Source organism: Pelobates fuscus, chromosome 10 (genome assembly GCF_036172605.1).
Source record: "Pelobates fuscus isolate aPelFus1 chromosome 10, aPelFus1.pri, whole genome shotgun sequence".
Taxonomy (NCBI): domain Eukaryota; kingdom Metazoa; phylum Chordata; class Amphibia; order Anura; family Pelobatidae; genus Pelobates; species Pelobates fuscus.
The window spans coordinates 127645058-127665530 of NC_086326.1; the positions used below are offsets into that span (position 1 = coordinate 127645058).

Here is a 20473-nt window from a genome sequence, read left to right on the forward strand (position 1 = left end):
ATATACTATTATGGATTAAAATTTTCAAATAGCACATTTAGCATTAGTCATATATTTCCATCCATCTTACCAGGTTGTTATTAAATACACACACACAAAAAACAAAACAAAAAAAAAACAGGCTGCACCTAGTGGCAGTGAAGAAAAATGCAAGATTGCAAATAAAGTAAATATTCTTGGCTTAGTAACCAAACAGTCCCAAATAAATAGTTATAGTGGAACATTCATAGTAAGTACGTAGGATAATGGATCAGCAGATGAAATATAAAATGACAATAAACACAGGAAAATTCTGATAGTGTGATATTGTTTGAAAAGCATTGTATTATAAATCAAATGAAAATACACTCACAATTGTGAAGCTATCAACTAGCTCACGTACAGCAACTTGTCAAATAAACCTTCTCAGGATTCTTAAAATCAGGGCCCAGAGTTAAATGTTTTTAATTGTAATTTTAGGGGCTCACTCTTATTCTTTTTAATCCAGATTCATGATTTATCCCAGTTATACTACCGTAGGTAATTCCGGTACCTTGGCAGTTAATGGTCACTCCTGAATGAACTGCTATGGTGTTGCCTAATTTTTACTTACGTCACCATCTTTTCCATCTAAGAGTGTTTAAGTGGATTTGATCTACCCCTCATCTTAAGATCAATTGACCAGACTTATGGTCTTTGATAGGACTTAGACTTTGATAGGACCAAGTTACTTGACTTGTACATACTTTATTTACCTTAAGAGGGCAATATGGTTTTAAACATCCCATATTCCCTCACACCCGCCATGCAGCAGGTGGGGTCATATCTACATAACAGTGTACACAACGCTCAGTGTAACAAACAAATAGGAAATGGTCACCTATTGCTTCCCAACTAATAAAACAAGGGATGGTGCCTGTAAAATACCTGGGGGGTAGACTTGACACTAGTCCCTCCCTGATGTCTCCACCCTTAAAATATTCCCAGACAAGTGCCATGAGATGAGAGGTGGGTTATAAGCTAACCAATGAGAGCATTCCAACTGACAATGCAAATTGTAGAAGGGCACCATTGACAGGCCAGTAGGGGCTATTAAACTAAATGTGGAAACTCTCTCTCATAAAACAAATGAACTCGAGGACATAGCGCTCCACCACCCCACACCCAGTGGCAGCAGTTGGGGAATTTAAAAATAATAAACTGGGGATACTGTGTTCCCCCACCCCAAACATTGGCAGGTGTGGGCCCTAAATAAAAATTTGGGGCAACTGTCCCCCCCTCAAACCCCACCTATTGCTGGTGGGTGGGGGCCCTAAATAATAATGATGAGTGGAACTATTGTCCGCCCTAACCCCCAGCAGCTGGGATCCTTAAGAAATTAAGTTAGGGGTGTACCTATTGTCCACCCCAACCCCCACCCATTGGCGATGGGTGGGAGCTAATAATAAAAATAATCCTCCCCCCATGACTATAGGTCCCCAAGTCTCTAGTTACTCCCCATAAAAAGTAACCTACCGACTGCTCACCCTAATAATAGTGAGGTGGAGAATAAACTTAATACCTGTAAAATAAAAAAAATAATACCATTAGATATCTCTTTTTTTTTCTTCCATGTTTTTTCATCTCCAAAAAGGCCAAATAAAAATCCATATGGTTGCTAGTAAAAAAAAGAAAAAAAAAAAAGGACCAGATCGTAAAAATAAAATTAAAAAAATCACCCCACAAGAGCTCTGCTCAGACTGAGCTTCTAGGGCAGGGAAAGCATTATAACGTTCCCCATGCCATACAATTTGAGTCAGAGTGCTCTGATTGGTTTGGTTATACTAATTAGGGCCGGCAGTCGCCATGGGCGTATCGACTCGGGGGCACATCTCCGGGTGTATGGCAGGAGGCAAATCAGAACATGCTCTACTAAGGTAAACTTGGCCATGCTATATGAAGGTAAACTTGTGGGGCTAAGACACCACAAGGGGATGGATCGACAGACACCCATGTAAGGGACTCTGGGGACAAAAGACACGGAGGGGTTGCAATTAAAATTTTAATTGTTCAAATTCCAAAACAAAAATAATGGTGGAATTTTGTCCAGAAACAAATGGACAAAAGGATGACATTTTTACATTTCTGCAGCGCCCAAGTCTAGTAGAAATAGGCATCATTGTTGTAAAGTCAGGTAAAATTATTGTACAAAACCCGCCATTACACCCCCTTGACAACAGATTTAGAAAAAAAGTCTGTATTGCTTCTTCTGTAAATAAATTGATTACCTTTTACTATTTTATATTTATACAATGCCACTTACAGGATGGAGGAGGCAAACTTCATGGCAAATACCAGATCTTTTCTTCAACAACCACTGTAACTGTAAATGTTGAAGATGTGCAGGATTCTCCTCCAATATTTATAGGCACACCATACTATGGTTATGTATACGAGGACACTATAATGGTAAGTTTCTCTTATGCTGGAGAATCCCCTTATGGTTTTGACTGCTTTATTTTTTTCACCTTTATTTCTTCCATTTTTTTTTTTTTTACCTTTATACAATACCTGTCTTATTGTAATTGATTTTTAATGGTAAAGACATTTTATATGGTGATCCTAGTCAGCTTGAAAGTGCTTTATAATTTTACAGCAAGCAAAAGTTAAAAAAAAAGTTAAGAAGCTAAGCCCGATGTGTAACTGAACTTTTTTTGAACAAAGTCTGTGAAGCTTAAAACAAGTAACTTGCTTTTAATAAATCAACAAATGTTCTGATTTTGACCATGTGCAAATTTGCCAAATGTGATAAAAAAAACAATGTTCATGTGTTATATATTGTATCATAAAGGCCCATAAAAAGCGTATTGTATTGTATTTCATCTCATTAATATCTCCATTAAAAACTCAATTTTGCTGAAGTGCTTTATGAGCGAAGAATGTGTCCTCTTTTCATTTTACAAAAAGAGCATATTTCAATAAAAATTGGCACATTTATAAATCATACATTTATAAATTAACCTTGGAACACCCCCTGGCTGTCAATGAGACAACTGATCCCATTACTTCCTAAATGTTTAGCTCAGTGGAACTAAACTCAAGAGGTAGGCATTGCCTGGCAAAGACTTCTCATTGAGCTGCATTGGGAAGTCTGTGATTGGACAGCCACAGAAAGTATGGGCGGGGATGTAAGGGGAGTGTTAGCGAAGGTTTCAGAGAAAAGAACTGCAGCTTTTGCAAGCTGTTTTTAGATATAACCCTAATGAGAAAATGCATAATTAAATTAATCTACGGTATCGCGATTAATTAGTGATTTATATTTATTTACATGTTTGGACAGTGTAGTGTCCCTTTCAAGGTATGACTAATGCAACAAGCTCCAATATGACAATTAAAACAAAATATATTTAGAAGCATAAAAATCATATAACAGTACTGTTTATATTTCTAATAAACTTATTGTTATTATTATGTAATAATATAATTAATTTAACTTTGCTATACATGGTGTATAACTAACAATCTCTTTTACATCAACAGGGATCTGAAATATTTACTGTGATGGCGTATGACGGGGACAGGGGAATCCCCAACATTATCTATTATTCTCTTGTGGATGGTAAGTAGAAACAATATTTTTGTTCTGATAACTAGACGTATACAGAGATGGTCATGATTTGTTTAACCAAAAACACAAGATGCTAACCCCAGCTCAAAAGTTTCCTTGGAGACCTAAACAGGGGACATAGAGGACAACTTGACCCTGCATTAAGGGGTTCTCGCGTACAACCGGCACACCCATTACACACACCTCTGCTATATGTACAAACTTTATTACATTTTACTCATTCTGTATCCTGTAAATGATAAAGCACTGACCATAATACATTGCCAGTATTCAATCCGTAACATGTTGTGGCCATCATCCGGTATTGTATGAATGCTTTCAATACACTCACAATCTAAAAACTGCAGATTTATTTTCTGCTCGTAATGGTACTGACATAAGAAAATGTAATTGAAGTAAACCCAGGTTGTACTCTTGACATCATCATCGATCACACAGTCTTGTCAAACAATGGACAGACTTTGCAGTTGAATCTCTGATTGACAATTATCGACAGTAACAATAATTAAAATGGAATGAATTGTTGTATTCCAATTTTACATTAATATGAGTGTATGTTCCTTTAAGCATGATCAAAGCAGACATTTTGGGCATATTGGATATGTGTATCTATTATATTACTTTAACAGTGCTTATTTGTATTTTATTTGCATTACTTGATAAAGCATTGACTATTATATGTATATGTATGGTAATGTTACCCTGCAAAAGCATCAACCCAAGGGAAATGTTAGTGGTTTTAGTTCTACTAGAGTGTAAAGCAATTTGTCAATTTTCAGAGTATTAGTTATTTAGCTAGAAAGTGATTTATGAAGTCATTTTGGTTGTTATGGTGATGATAAATCATCTTCGTAAAGATTGTGACCACTTAAGCTTGACTTCTTGATGATTGTAATCCTCTTCTATGTGTTATTTATGTGTCCATGGAATAACTGGAAAATAAAGCTCAAACAAATGTGTGTGAAATAAAAAACTCTTTGTTTTTCAAAATATAGGACAACATTTTGAGTAAATAAACTGCCAGCATCCTATATTCCGATTGTATGTATGTATGTGTGTGTGTGTGTGTATGTAAAGACAGTATGCCTGGAATTGTGGGAGGGGCTTTGTCCAACCGATATCTACTTCTCTCCAGCTACCTCCTGATGTTCTGTTGATGGTTGGAACCCCACCAATCTCTCCGTATAATACTCTTTCAGTAGGTGGGCCCTCTTTTTTCCAGCATACTTGTTTGTTTTGGCACACCACAAGGTATAGCTCAAACCTTATTGAATACCTTCGATCTTTGTCCCGACCACATATATATATATATATATATATATATATATATATATATATAAAACTGAGGACAATGTAGTCTCTGTGGCAGGAAAGCAGCCTGGTAGACTCTAGTCTTCACCTCCACCTGGTGCACAAAGAGAGTATTCCCCCCTGAAGCCCAACCATTAAAAGCCTTGCCACGTGTTATCACAGAAATGCTTTAATACTAATTCGTACTGTAGCTCATGAAAAGTGCATGCTCAGTCTGCACCTGGTGGAGGTGCAGGCTACAGTCCCTCATCACTGGGCCCCCATGGATCAGCATTTGTCATCTCCCTGTCCAGAAATAAGAACTAGAGAGTGGGAAATAAACTAAGCTAAAACAAACCAAAAAATGAAATAAGAAATATATAAACTGCCCCCGCTCACACCACTACAGAATATCCCTATCCCACCCCACAAATTAACATACATCCCTTATACACACATACTTCCTCCATTACTCCAATACTTCCTGAATTCCTTATACACAAACACACACACACATATACACACTCATATACAACAATCCATTAACACAAATATTACACCCCTACAAACACACACCATATCCCCTAAACACATACATTACATTTCCTAAATACACTGCATCTAACACACGCACACACACTACAACCTCAATACAAACGCACCATACAGTTGCCACATTCTCTTTACCCAGGAACACTAATTCACATACACAAACACAATACTAATCCCCTATTCACACACATGCTACATCCCCTATACCCACATGCGCTGCATCCCTATCTATAGGATTATCTATAGGATTATTTTGTGAAGTTCCTCGAGTTTCAAAATGTCGCACTATATTTCTTTGAAACTGAAATTTTCTCTCTCTCTCCAGTTTCATATATTATTTTGGGTATGGTTGCAGGATATTGTTTCTTATAATTCCTTTAAAGAACTATTTTTTTTCACAATCAAAATGTAGAGGTTGTAGCGCTGCCTAAAAGCCATGTCAATCAGAGAGCTAGGAAAAAGGCTTCCCTTCTATGATATCACTGAATATGTATGTACTGATGCATAGGGACTTGCAGGTGCTGTTTACTGGGAGCAAGTGCTTACAAGTCCAAAAAGTGACTTGTCTTTGTGATGATTGCTGCAACCCATGGCCACAGATGCACACAGCAATCATCAAAGACAAAAAATGCATCAATAAATCTTGGACATGGACTTGCATGTAGTACGAAAGCTTCAAGCACTCACAAGGTCAAATTTTAGGTAGATTTATTGAAACTCCATTCCAAGATGTATTGGCACTCCATTCCCAGGAACTTATGGTTCATGGAAATGGAGTGTGGTCCCTACTTTAATTTTTACTGCATGGACTTGCTGACTCTCAGAGAGCAGTGCCCACAAACCTGTCCATGACAGCATTAATGTACCAACTCATTCCAATGAGTGCCTGTTAGTGAAGTACCCATCACTGTTTTGCCACAGTTATATCAAATTAATGCGGTAAACTACAGGGGCAGTATCAGATGATCATAACCACTTAAATAAAGTAAAGTGGGTATAGTGCCTAGAGTATTCCATTAATACAGTTTCTGTTTTTATGCAATAATCTTGTTGTACAACAGTAAGCCATATTTTCTATTGATGACAGGAAGTGATGGAGCGTTTGCTATCAACAATGCTACTGGAGTGATTACACTAGTCAAACATCCAAATGAACTCAAGAAAGAGGTCTACGAACTGAAAATTCAGGTACTGAAAAACTGTATATACACTGAAAAGTAATGTTATTTGGATTAACAGTAATAATGAATGCAGAATAGCAATAGTAAAACTGGAAGCATGTTGGCGGTGAATAGTCCTGGAGTCCAATAGCATGGTGTTGTTTGCAGAGAATAAGTCTAATAGCATATTACAGATAGCATTTCTGGGATATCAATGGCAACGGAATACATGATAAAATGCAGAAGAGCTCAGGAGAAGTCACTTAGTTAGTAGCAACTGAACAATGAACCGTCAGTCCTTTAGGTATTATAAAGTAAAATACACAATGCCGAGACCAGGTAGCATGGTGTCATTCTGAGAACAGGAATTACGCAGCAATATTACTCCATAAAAGAGCTCAACATGGCACAGCGTGGAAAGAAAAATTGATGCAACGTGAAAGAGGATAGTTGCCATTTCAAGCTAAGCGTCTAAAGTCCTTATACCAGCTAAGGGTCAAATTGTGCTATTTGCTCTCTCTATACTATGACCAATTAGTAAAACATCTCTATGCCAGGGCTGTTCAACTTTGGCCCAATAGCTTCATTTATTTGCAATTCCCATAATATTCTGTCTATTACAAGGATATTACCGACAATGAATGGGTAGAGGTATTATGATGTATGCTAACTATGGAAATTTTAATCCTGTTCTCTAGTTAGTAGTTCCATCTATATGCTAAGCCATGAGTTGGTAGCCTTTTGGTAGTGTGTTACTGCTGTGCCAAGGTAAATTTTTGAAACTCTTGTAGAAGGAATAGATGGATATAAAAATAAATTAGAATTTAATCATTCATAATAATAGCAACAAATACAAACTTGTTGTGTATATTTTAACCCCTTAGTGACGAGGCCGTTTTTAAATTTTCTTACTGTTAAGGACCAGGGCTCTTTTTAAATATCTGCGGTGTTTGTGTTTAGCTGTAATTTTCCTCTTACTCAATTACTGTACCCACACATATTATATATTGTTTTTCTCACCATTAAATGGTCTTTCTAAACATACCATTATTTTCATCATATCATATAATTTACTAGAAAAAAATATATGATGACATTTTTTTTGTTTTAAAACACACTTTTTCGAACTTTAGGCATGGATTCTCAGCTCCTGTTAGGTGTTACTGCCAAAGGACACCCCAATATGTGTTCAGCAACATCTCCTGAGTACAGCAATACCACCCATGTATAGGTGTTTTGGGTTCTCTGGTGGCTAAAAGACCTTATTTGGAGGGTGCGCTTTTTCAGTTTTCCAACTTGGAATTTTAACAGCTGGTCATCATGCACCCATGACCCTTTTGGGACATTTTTGAAACGCCTAGGGCAGCACAAAACCAGGATACACCACTGTCCTCATGCCTCACTTCCCTGATCTGTAGGACGCCCCTCCATGCCTCACTTCTCTGATCTGAAGGCTGCCCCCCATGCCTCACTTCCCTGATCTGTAGGCTGCTCCCCCATGCCTTACTTCCCTGATCTGTAGGCTGCCACGCATGCCTTACTTCCCTGATCTGTAGGCTGCCACGCATGCCTCACTTCCCTGATCTGTAGGCTGCCCCCCCATGCCTCACTTACCTGATCTGTAGGCTGCCCCCCTATGCCTCACTTACTTGATCTGAAGGCTGGCCCACCATGCCTCACTTAGCTGATCTGTAGGTTGGCCCCCCATGCCTCACTTACCTGATCTGTAGGCTGCCCCCCCATTCACTTACCTGATCTGAAGGCTGCCCCCCCATGCCTCACTTACCTGATCTGAAGGCTGCCCCCCCATGCCTCACTTACCTGATCTGTAGGCTGCCCCTCCATGCCTCACTCTGTGCTGCTCCCCTGCGGATTCAGTCAGCAGAGAGAAGCAGGGATAAGATGTAGCTTCCTATCCCTGCCTCTCTCCGCACACTGCGCACCTACTGGCCGGCGCTGGTATTGCACTGTATTTTCAATATCCACACGAAAAATAACAGAACAAGCTGAAAAATCCAGGGTGGGCAAGTGCCCCCCCCCCCCCCCCCGCCCACCCTGCGGACGTACATGGAAGTGGGTAATCAGGGGGTGGATTTTATACAGCCTGTCAAACTGGGGATGCTCCCTAGGGGGCACAGGCTGTTGTTGCTGAAGTGCATGAAATGCAGAATCATTTCATACCTCTTCCTCGACATTCATAGGGAGTAAATGAGGGTAGAGCAGAGGGGGCTACTGTTCCAGTAGGAGCGGATGGAGGGCTTCTTTATAATGCCCATCAGCATAGTCAATGCCCAGAATCTTATTAAATTCTGGCATATCGATGGGGGCCCATTGCTGTTTTTCCAAAAAAAAGAGTCAGGCTTTGCAGCACGGAACTGATCGACATATAAATTAGTTTGGGCGACAATGTTCCCCAATACATTATCACCCAGAAACACCTCCATAAACAGCTGATTGCTAAATCCTGCGACATCCAAATTGATGCCAGGATTTGCAGTAAATGGTGGGATATCTGGCCTCTGACAATGAGGCAGTACTACCAGCTATAGCAGCACGTCTCCTTCTGGCAGGGGTACTAGCAGGCACAGATACAACATAACTAGATCCATCACTAGCAGCAGACACTGTATCTAGTGATAGTGTATCTGAGCACCTGGCAGGGTCAAAATCAGGGTCGGAGTCTGACATAGGCGCATCAGACTTTAGCGCAAGGATGGCATACGCCTGCTCAGTGCTATATGACCTCTGTAACATGATCACAATCACTTTACTTAGTGATCTTTAAAAAAAAACCTCTAAAAAATAACCCCTAAAATAAGTGCTGCTGTGCAAGACCCTGTGATCTATACAGTGGTGACTGGCAGGACAGGGGTTAATAGCTCTGAAAAGAGCTTTTGCGTCTCGCAAAATAAAAAAAATAACAAAAAAATGAACCCCTAAAAAATGCACAGACAGCAAAAAAAGTGCTGCTGTGCAAGAGCCTGTGATTATAGTGATTACTGGCAAGATAGGAGGTTAATGGCTCTGAAAAGAGCCTTTGGGTCTCAAGATTTTACAAATCCCTTCCTAAAACTACCCAAATCTCTCTAGCTAAAACACAGATCCCTCTCCCTCTCTCACTAAAACACAAGTGAAGAGAGGGAGGGAGATCCACACTGATCAGACAAATATGGAACATACTTGGAATAAAATTGTTTTTGGGGAAAGCTGTAATTGGATGACCCTAGCCTGCCCCTATGATGTGACACCCCCAGAAGCCCCATGATGCACTGCCTTTAGAAAGGCAGCGCCATCTTGGGAGCCACATGGCTGGGGGAGGGAGGGGGTTTAATATAGATTTTTTTTTTTATATATATTATTATATCTTCGCTGAGTGCCTTGACAACATTGAGTCATCGCTGCAATACTATCAGAGTGGCTGGAAGTGATCACAATCTCTTCCAGCGCTCAAAATAGCCGCGGACGTATCAGGTACGTCCGAGGTCCTTAAAGACCTTTTTTGTCGGACGTACCTGATACGTCCGCGGTCGGGAAGGGGTTAAAGGAAAATCAGTTTTTGGGATGATCTGCATTGCTAAGGTTTGCAACCACACAGGTAGCACAATAAGAGGTAGCAATTGCACATCGTATATATGTCTGTGTGTGGATATCTTATATCGACTGGTTAGCCTAGTAATGTCACTGCTTTAGAGCTGGGAAACCCAGCTTCGAATCCTGGTCCGACCACTGCACCAGTAAGTGTCCCTGGGTAAACCACCTAATGATATATATCGCTCCCAATTATATGAGAGCAACATGAACCAAGAGAGTCATGCTGGCTCAGAGATCACCCAAATTAACAAGGTCCACGTCTGATGTCAACCTGACGATACGTGGGCTACTGGAACAACCCATTTCTAGACACAAAACGAGAAGCTGGACCTGTTTGCATTCTCAACATGAAATGAGAAGCTAAACCATTTCTAGACATGAAACAAGAAGCTAAACCGGCTTGAATTCTACTATAACAGCAGACCCAATGAGAGTGGCTACATGAAACAAATGTGGAAACTATGAAGAATAAGAGGCCATCTGTAACGGCTACCCAGGTAGAGAGAGGGTATCTGCCGTTGAAGATGTCCTTTTTCCCTGCAAGCTGCTGTGGAGAAGTAAGCTGATGTAATCCCATCCACGATATCCAGAGCGAGAATCAGGTTCAGCTGTAACAGGAACAGAATAACATCCCAAATAATCCCCTTCCAAGAACGAGACGAGGCTACGTTTTGAAGGGTCAAGATGAACTGAGGACTGGAACACCCAGCCTGCTTTTTATTAGGAAAAGGCACACACAGGACACTCCCAGGGGGAGGATAAAAACAACCAATTATACACAGGGTAACACCCCCACGTCTCCTCCCCTCAGATAACCACATAACACAATTATAACGTACAATATTTTACCCCAGTTCTGGATGTACCCCAAAAACAGGGGGTACACCTTTAAGTCCAGCACCACTTGAAAGGTCTTGGTTAGGGGAACAATCTGTCCAAAAATCAGCCCGTTCGGATGAATGGTTCGGGAGATACAGAGTTCCAAAGTTTTGACCGACCGCACAGACCAACTAGCCGAAAATAGTTCCATGAGTTTTGGCCTTGCGGTCGGTCTCTGTTCGCACGGTAAAAAGGTACGAAAATCTTGCCATCCATTCGAATCGCGGGGTTCGCTGAAATCCCCATAGACGATTGAGTATAACTACCGAACGGTGGGACGTTCGGTAGTTTCCGTACGAACTTATGGAGGTCTGGAGGATTCAGCGGTGTTCGCCTGTTTGCGTATCCATTTTTAGTTCCATGCGGTTACAGGCAAACACCGCTGTTTGTGCACAAGATGGCCGCGAACACGTGTAAAGTCCCGAAATGGCGGCCACCTATATTTTATACACGGAATTCGTACGGAATCATACGAACGAGGAAAATGAAACGAATAGGTGATTAAGTTGTAATTCCCTTGCTTGCTTCAGAGACTTGTAAGGATCTGTTACACTGCTCCCCTTTTGTGGAACACTCCGGCAGACCCGGATTGATCCTTTTCGGGTCAACTTGGTGCTGTCCGGTCCCTTGTTAGGGCAATAGTTCTGTTTGCCTGGACAGACCATCGGCATTCCCATTAAACTTGCCAGGGCGGTATTGAATGGAGAAGTTGTAAGGTTGCAGTGCTAGGCTCCATCTCAATAAACGTCCATTATCTCCAGCTACTCTATTCAGCCATACCAGGGGGTTATGGTCGGTGATTAGGGTAAATTCTTGTCCGTACAAATATGGGGTGAGTTTCTTTAGTGCCCAGACCAGGGCCAAGCATTCCTCTTCCACTGCCGCGTAACTCACTTCTCTAGGTAACAGTTTTCTACTGAGATACGCGACAGGGTGCTCGCCCCCATCTTCTCCGACCTGGCTTAGAACTGCCCCCAGTCCATACATGGATGCATCTGTATGAACGACAAATCTTTTGTTAGGGACGGGGGCAGACAGGACAGGTGCATGAATTAGAGCATTCTTTAGGGCCTGAAAGGCGGTTTCACAGGCGGGAGACCACAGGACTATCCTAGGTAAGTTCTTTTTGGTTAGGTCTGTCAAGGGTTTTGCGATGGTGCTATAGTCAGGGACAAACCTCCTATAATATCCTGCCGTCCCCAAAAATGCTAAGACCTGAGTTTTGGTGTGGGGTGTGGGCCAATTAGCTACAGCTTCAACTTTAGCGGGTTCTGGGCGCTGTTTCCCACATCCCACCCGGTGTCCCAGGTACTGGACTTCGGCCATGCCAAAGTTACACTTTTCTGGTTTCAGAGTCAAGCCTGCGGCCCGAATCTGATCCAGTACGGCCTCTACATGCCTTAAGGGCTCTCCCCAGGTTTCGCTATAAATCGCAATGTCATCCAGGTACGCGCAAGCGAAATCCTGGAAGCCATCAAGGAGGCTGTCCACTAAGCGCTGAAATGTAGCCGGGGCATTTTTCATCCCAAATGGCATGACCTTGAACTGGTACAAGCCAAATGGGGTGACAAAGGCCGACTTAGGGATAGCCTCCTTGGCCAGGGGAATCTGCCAATACCCTTTGCACAAATCGATGGTGGTCAGATAACGTCCCCTGGCAATACGATCTAATAGCTCGTCTACTCGGGGCATGGGATATGCGTCTGTCACGGTTCTCTCATTGAGACGTCGATAATCGACACAGAACCGGGTAGTTCCATCCTTTTTGGGAACTAGGACCACAGGTGAGGCCCACGGACTGTCAGATGGCTCTATCACCCCCAGTCTTAACATCTCTTGGATTTCCTTCCTCATCTCCTCTTTTACTGCCTCAGGGATCCTATAGGGAGTTTGTCGGAGAGGGGTTTGTCCTGGGGTCTCTACATAGTGAGTTGCTAAGGGGGTGTACCCGGGCTCTTGGAAAACGTCAACCCTTTCTCGGTCAGCAGTTGTCGGATCTGCCCCTTTTTGGCGGGGGTTAACCGCTCCCCTAGTTGTACGGTATTGAGCAGGGTCTTAGGTTCCGAGTTAGCTAATAGGTCGGGTATGGGTAAGCTGTCAGGGTCTTCAGTGGCTGGTATACATATGGCGGCTATATCCTCGGGTCTTTCCTGATATTCTTTTAATAAGTTTACATGAAAGGACTTCTGGATCCTTTCATCTTTGCTGCTGGCAATTACATAGGTGGTGTCACAGACCTGTGCTACCACTTTGTAAGGGCCCTGCCAGGAGGTCTGGAGCTTGTTCCCTTTGACAGGTCTAAGCACCAGCACCTTCTGGCCTACTTGGAATGTTCTCTGGCGGGCGCCCTGATCGTACCAACGTTTCTGACGCCCCTGGGCCGCATGGAGATGGTCCCGTGCCATCCGGGCTAACTGTTCCATACGGTCCCGCATTTCCAGCACATATGGTACGATGGGGACACCTTCATGTTCTGTCTCTCCCTCCCAGTGCTCTCGGATGAGGTCGAGAGGGCCTCGTACTCTCCGGCCATAGAGCAGTTCAAAGGGAGAGAACCCTGTGGATTCCTGCGGCACCTCCCGATAAGCGAACAGGAGGTGCGGCAAGAATCGTTCCCAGTCTCTGTATTCCGCTGTAAAGGTCCGCAGCAATTGCTTTAGGGTACCGTTAAAGCGTTCACAGAGACCGTTAGTCTGAGGGTGGTACGGGGAACTAAGTAGGGGCTTAATACCACAAACCTTCCATAGCTGCTGGGTTAGGTCTGCGGTAAACTGGGTCCCTCTATCGGACAAGATTTCCTGAGGAAATCCCACTCGGGTGAATATCCCGACTAAAGCACTGGCGACAGTGTCAGCCTGGATATTCGTCAGAGCGACGGCTTCCGGGTAGCGAGTAGCATAGTCCACTACGGTAAGGATGTATTTCTTACCAGAGGGACTGGGGTTAGGTAGGGGTCCTACTAGGTCGACTGCCACCCGGCTAAATGGTTCCTCGATCACAGGCATAGGTAACAGTCGAGCTTTCGGGTGATCCCCCCTCTTCCCTACCCGTTGGCATACGTCACAAGTACTGCAGTAACGTCGCACATCCTTTGAGATCCCCGGCCAAAAGAAGGTCTGGGTGATCCTGAAGGTGGTACGGTTACCCCCTAGATGCCCTGCCAACGGAATGTCGTGGCCGATTCGAAGAAGTTCCAACCGGTATTTTCTGGGTACCACTAGTTGGCGCTTCTGCGAAGGGACACAGCCTCTCTTTCTGCCTTCTGTCAGTCTGTATAACCTGTCCCCATCCCATAGAAAACGTTCTTGTCCGTCCCCCCTACTGTCAGCTAATTCCCGATACTTTTGGAGGGTGGGGTCCTCTCTAGTTTCCCTCCCAAACTCCTCTGGGGTGTCCCAAGCTATGGGCCTGCTTATCGTAGTGGGGTTACATGTGGGTGCTTGGCTTACCTGGGTCTCCCGGCCTGTATTAGGATCATCTGCGACACGGGTCTGTGAGCGGGTGGTTACGGGACAAGCGGCAGCCGGTGTGGGCAAATATGCTGAAGTCAAAGGGCCAATGTCATTTCCCAATACGACCTCGGCAGGCAAGTTGTCCATAATACCAACTGTGGTTTTTCCTGATCCGACTCCCCAGTCTAAGTGTACTCGGGCAGTGGGCAAGCGAAAAACAGCGCCCCCGGCGACCCGAACAGCAACAGTGCGGGTAGACACATTCTCTGGCTTTACTAGGTGTTTTTGGATCAAAGTGATGGTAGCCCCGGTGTCTCTTAGGCCTTGTGCTATTTGTCCATTCACTCGAACCTCCTGTCGGTGATGTTGTCGGTTATCTGGAGAAGCAGCTTGTATGGGATCTGCTTCATACAAAATCCCCAGACATTCCTCAGGGCCCATTTCGGCTTCCAGACAGTGAGCCGCAGCGGGTCGTGATGCAGGGGCCTCTGTGTTGGGAGTTGTACGTCTCCAGTTGTTGTTATTAGATCTTAGGGGACAATATCGGGCAATATGTCCGAGGTTGCCGCAGTGATGGCACGTCACCTTTGACAAATCCCGGGGGTAGTTGGTAGGCCCCTGAGGACGTGGTGGTCCTGGTGGGACCGGAGCTCGAAACTCTGGGCGTGAGACAGCGGCTGGGGTACGTGGCTCTATCTTATGAGCTTGTCGTGTAGTACCCTGGCTTACTCTCCTCGTCTCGGCGTATTCATCGGCCAGCCGAGCCGCCTCATTTAAATTAGCGGGGCGCCGGTCTCGTACCCAGTCTTGTATGTCCGCAGCCAAATCTTGGAAGAAATGTTCCATTAAGAACAACTGCAATACCTCCTCTCCGGTGTTGGCCTTACACCCTTGAACCCAATGTGATGCCACTCTTTGTAGTCGGTTGGCCCATTCCATGTGGGAGTCCACAGCTTTCTTTTTGGACTCCCGGAAGCGGCGACGGTATGCTTCTGGGGTTACCGCATACCTGGTGAGCAGTGCCTCTTTTACTTTTTGGTACTGCGTGATCTCCTCTGTAGTGAGTGCTCGAAAAGCCTCATTAGCTTTTCCTGACAGTTTTCCCGCCAGGATAGTGACCCATTGCTCTGGTGGTATTTGACGTAGAGAGCACTGCCTTTCAAAGTCAGCCAAATACCCATCAATTTCCTCTTCATTTTCCACAAAGGTTTTAAATGCAGTGAAGGGAATTTTCTTTACCGTAGTAGTGGGTAGCGGGGTAGGAACTGTCTATGTAGTGAGCTGTCTTGCTCTTACCAGTTCCATTTCTTGTTCCCTCTTGGTTTGGATCTCTTCCCTTGCTTCCCGGAACAGTTGGGTTATTAGTTCTGTAGACGTGACTGTATACAAAGCTAATCTCCGCTGTACAATTGCAGTAATCACATCGTCCTCACTGATGGGTGCCATGGGTTCAGTTACCTCCATGGACCTATCCATCTCGTCCAGCTCCAGCAGGTCAGCTATCAGCTCCCTCCGTGGTCTGTTGCTGGCACTCCTACCACGATTCTCCAATAAATCCTTTAGTGTGGGTCTTTTCAGCTTGGCATACTGTGACTCCATTCAGCGCTTGTTCTTTGGATAAAAGGACCATCCCACCGCTGCCACCAATGTAACGGCTACCCAGGTAGAGAGAGGGTATCTGCCGTTGAAGACGTCCTTTTTCCCTGCAAGCTGCTGTGGAGAAGTAAGCTGATGTAATCCCATCCACGATATCCAGAGCGAGAATCAGGTTCAGCTGTAACAGGAACAGAATAACATCCCAAATAATCCCCTTCCAAGAACGAGACGAGGCTACGTTTTGAAGGGTCAAGATGAACTGAGGACTGGAACACCCAGCCTGCTTTTTATTAGGAAAAGGCACACACAGGACACTCCCAGGGGGAGGATAAAAACAACCAATTATACACAGGGTAACACCCCCACGTCTCCTCCCCTCAGATAACCACATAACACAATTATAACGTACAATATTTTACCCCAGTTCTGGATGTACCCCAAAAACAGGGGGTACACCTTTAAGTCCAGCACCACTTGAAAGGTCTTGGTTAGGGGAACAATCTGTCCAAAAATCAGCCCGTTCGGATGAATGGTTCGGGAGATACAGAGTTCCAAAGTTTTGACCGACCGCACAGACCAACTAGCCGAAAATAGTTCCATGAGTTTTGGCCTTGCGGTCGGTCTCTGTTCGCACGGTAAAAAGGTACGAAAATCTTGCCATCCATTCGAATCGCGGGGTTCGCTGAAATCCCCATAGACGATTGAGTATAACTACCGAACGGTGGGACGTTCGGTAGTTTCCGTACGAACTTATGGAGGTCTGGAGGATTCAGCGGTGTTCGCCTGTTTGCGTATCCGTTTTTAGTTCCATGCGGTTACAGGCAAACACCGCTGTTTGTGCACAAGATGGCCGCGAACACGTGTAAAGTCCCGAAATGGCGGCCACCTATATTTTATACACGGAATTCGTACGGAATCATACGAACGAGGAAAATGAAACGAATAGGTGATTAAGTTGTAATTCCCTTGCTTGCTTCACAGCCACCAGAGACTTGTAAGGATCTGTTACACTGCTCCCCTTTTGTGGAACACTCCGGCAGACCCGGATTGATCCTTTTCGGGTCAACTTGGTGCTGTCCGGTCCCTTGTTAGGGCAATAGTTCTGTTTGCCTGGACAGACCATCGGCATTCCCATTAAACTTGCCAGGGCGGTATTGAATGGAGAAGTTGTAAGGTTGCAGTGCTAGGCTCCATCTCAATAAACGTCCATTATCTCCAGCTACTCTATTCAGCCATACCAGGGGGTTATGGTCGGTGATTAGGGTAAATTCTTGTCCGTACAAATATGGGGTGAGTTTCTTTAGTGCCCAGACCAGGGCCAAGCATTCCTCTTCCACTGCCGCGTAACTCACTTCTCTAGGTAACAGTTTTCTACTGAGATACGCGACAGGGTGCTCGCCCCCATCTTCTCCGACCTGGCTTAGAACTGCCCCCAGTCCATACATGGATGCATCTGTATGAACGACAAATCTTTTGTTAGGGACGGGGGCAGACAGGACAGGTGCATGAATTAGAGCATTCTTTAGGGCCTGAAAGGCGGTTTCACAGGCGGGAGACCACAGGACTATCCTAGGTAAGTTCTTTTTGGTTAGGTCTGTCAAGGGTTTTGCGATGGTGCTATAGTCAGGGACAAACCTCCTATAATATCCTGCCGTCCCCAAAAATGCTAAGACCTGAGTTTTGGTGTGGGGTGTGGGCCAATTAGCTACAGCTTCAACTTTAGCGGGTTCTGGGCGCTGTTTCCCACATCCCACCCGGTGTCCCAGGTACTGGACTTCGGCCATGCCAAAGTTACACTTTTCTGGTTTCAGAGTCAAGCCTGCGGCCCGAATCTGATCCAGTACGGCCTCTACATGCCTTAAGGGCTCTCCCCAGGTTTCGCTATAAATCGCAATGTCATCCAGGTACGCGCAAGCGAAATCCTGGAAGCCATCAAGGAGGCTGTCCACTAAGCGCTGAAATGTAGCCGGGGCATTTTTCATCCCAAATGGCATGACCTTGAACTGGTACAAGCCAAATGGGGTGACAAAGGCCGACTTAGGGATAGCCTCCTTGGCCAGGGGAATCTGCCAATACCCTTTGCACAAATCGATGGTGGTCAGATAACGTCCCCTGGCAATACGATCTAATAGCTCGTCTACTCGGGGCATGGGATATGCGTCTGTCACGGTTCTCTCATTGAGACGTCGATAATCGACACAGAACCGGGTAGTTCCATCCTTTTTGGGAACTAGGACCACAGGTGAGGCCCACGGACTGTCAGATGGCTCTATCACCCCCAGTCTTAACATCTCTTGGATTTCCTTCCTCATCTCCTCTTTTACTGCCTCAGGGATCCTATAGGGAGTTTGTCGGAGAGGGGTTTGTCCTGGGGTCTCTACATAGTGAGTTGCTAAGGGGGTGTACCCGGGCTCTTGGAAAACGTCAACCCTTTCTCGGTCAGCAGTTGTCGGATCTGCCCCTTTTTGGCGGGGGTTAACCGCTCCCCTAGTTGTACGGTATTGAGCAGGGTCTTAGGTTCCGAGTTAGCTAATAGGTCGGGTATGGGTAAGCTGTCAGGGTCTTCAGTGGCTGGTATACATATGGCGGCTATATCCTCGGGTCTTTCCTGATATTCTTTTAATAAGTTTACATGAAAGGACTTCTGGATCCTTTCATCTTTGCTGCTGGCAATTACATAGGTGGTGTCACAGACCTGTGCTACCACTTTGTAAGGGCCCTGCCAGGAGGTCTGGAGCTTGTTCCCTTTGACAGGTCTAAGCACCAGCACCTTCTGGCCTACTTGGAATGTTCTCTGGCGGGCGCCCTGATCGTACCAACGTTTCTGACGCCCCTGGGCCGCATGGAGATGGTCCCGTGCCATCCGGGCTAACTGTTCCATACGGTCCCGCATTTCCAGCACATATGGTACGATGGGGACACCTTCATGTTCTGTCTCTCCCTCCCAGTGCTCTCGGATGAGGTCGAGAGGGCCTCGTACTCTCCGGCCATAGAGCAGTTCAAAGGGAGAGAACCCTGTGGATTCCTGCGGCACCTCCCGATAAGCGAACAGGAGGTGCGGCAAGAATCGTTCCCAGTCTCTGTATTCCGCTGTAAAGGTCCGCAGCAATTGCTTTAGGGTACCGTTAAAGCGTTCACAGAGACCGTTAGTCTGAGGGTGGTACGGGGAACTAAGTAGGGGCTTAATACCACAAACCTTCCATAGCTGCTGGGTTAGGTCTGCGGTAAACTGGGTCCCTCTATCGGACAAGATTTCCTGAGGAAATCCCACTCGGGTGAATATCCCGACTAAAGCACTGGCGACAGTGTCAGCCTGGATATTCGTCAGAGCGACGGCTTCCGGGTAGCGAGTAGCATAGTCCACTACGGTAAGGATGTATTTCTTACCAGAGGGACTGGGGTTAGGTAGGGGTCCTACTAGGTCGACTGCCACCCGGCTAAATGGTTCCTCGATCACAGGCATAGGTAACAGTCGAGCTTTCGGGTGATCCCCCCTCTTCCCTACCCGTTGGCATACGTCACAAGTACTGCAGTAACGTCGCACATCCTTTGAGATCCCCGGCCAAAAGAAGGTCTGGGTGATCCTGAAGGTGGTACGGTTACCCCCTAGATGCCCTGCCAACGGAATGTCGTGGCCGATTCGAAGAAGTTCCAACCGGTATTTTCTGGGTACCACTAGTTGGCGCTTCTGCGAAGGGACACAGCCTCTCTTTCTGCCTTCTGTCAGTCTGTATAACCTGTCCCCATCCCATAGAAAACGTTCTTGTCTGTCCCCCCTACTGTCAGCTAATTCCCGATACTTTTGGAGGGTGGGGTCCTCTCTAGTTTCCCTCCCAAACTCCTCTGGGGTGTCCCAAGCTATGGGCCTGCTTATCGTAGTGGGGTTACATGTGGGTGCTTGGCTTACCTGGGTCTCCCGGCCTGTATTAGGATCATCTGCGACACGGGTCTGTGAGCGGGTGGTTACGGGACAAGCGGCAGCCGGTGTGGGCAAATATGCTGAAGTCAAAGGGCCAATGTCATTTCCCAATACGACCTCGGCAGGCAAGTTGTCCATAATACCAACTGTGGTTTTTCCTGATCCGACTCCCCAGTCTAAGTGTACTCGGGCAGTGGGCAAGCGAAAAACAGCGCCCCCGGCGACCCGAACAGCAACAGTGCGGGTAGACACATTCTCTGGCTTTACTAGGTGTTTTTGGATCAAAGTGATGGTAGCCCCGGTGTCTCTTAGGCCTTGTGCTATTTGTCCATTCACTCGAACCTCCTGTCGGTGATGTTGTCGGTTATCTGGAGAAGCAGCTTGTATGGGATCTGCTTCATACAAAATCCCCAGACATTCCTCAGGGCCCATTTCGGCTTCCAGACAG

At 45.2% G+C, this 20473-nt stretch overlaps 1 protein-coding gene across 1 annotated transcript in view; it reads left to right on the forward strand.

Annotated features, from left to right (window-relative positions):
- CDHR1 (cadherin related family member 1) overlaps window positions 1-20473 on the forward strand; it is a 166393-nt gene that overhangs the window by 57353 nt on the left and 88567 nt on the right. Inside the window, exons 8-10 of the mRNA XM_063435215.1 lie at window positions 2284-2427; window positions 3499-3577; window positions 6516-6616. Coding sequence (XP_063291285.1) covers window positions 2284-2427; window positions 3499-3577; window positions 6516-6616 — 324 coding nt within the window. The remainder of the gene's footprint in view (window positions 1-2283; window positions 2428-3498; window positions 3578-6515; window positions 6617-20473) is intronic.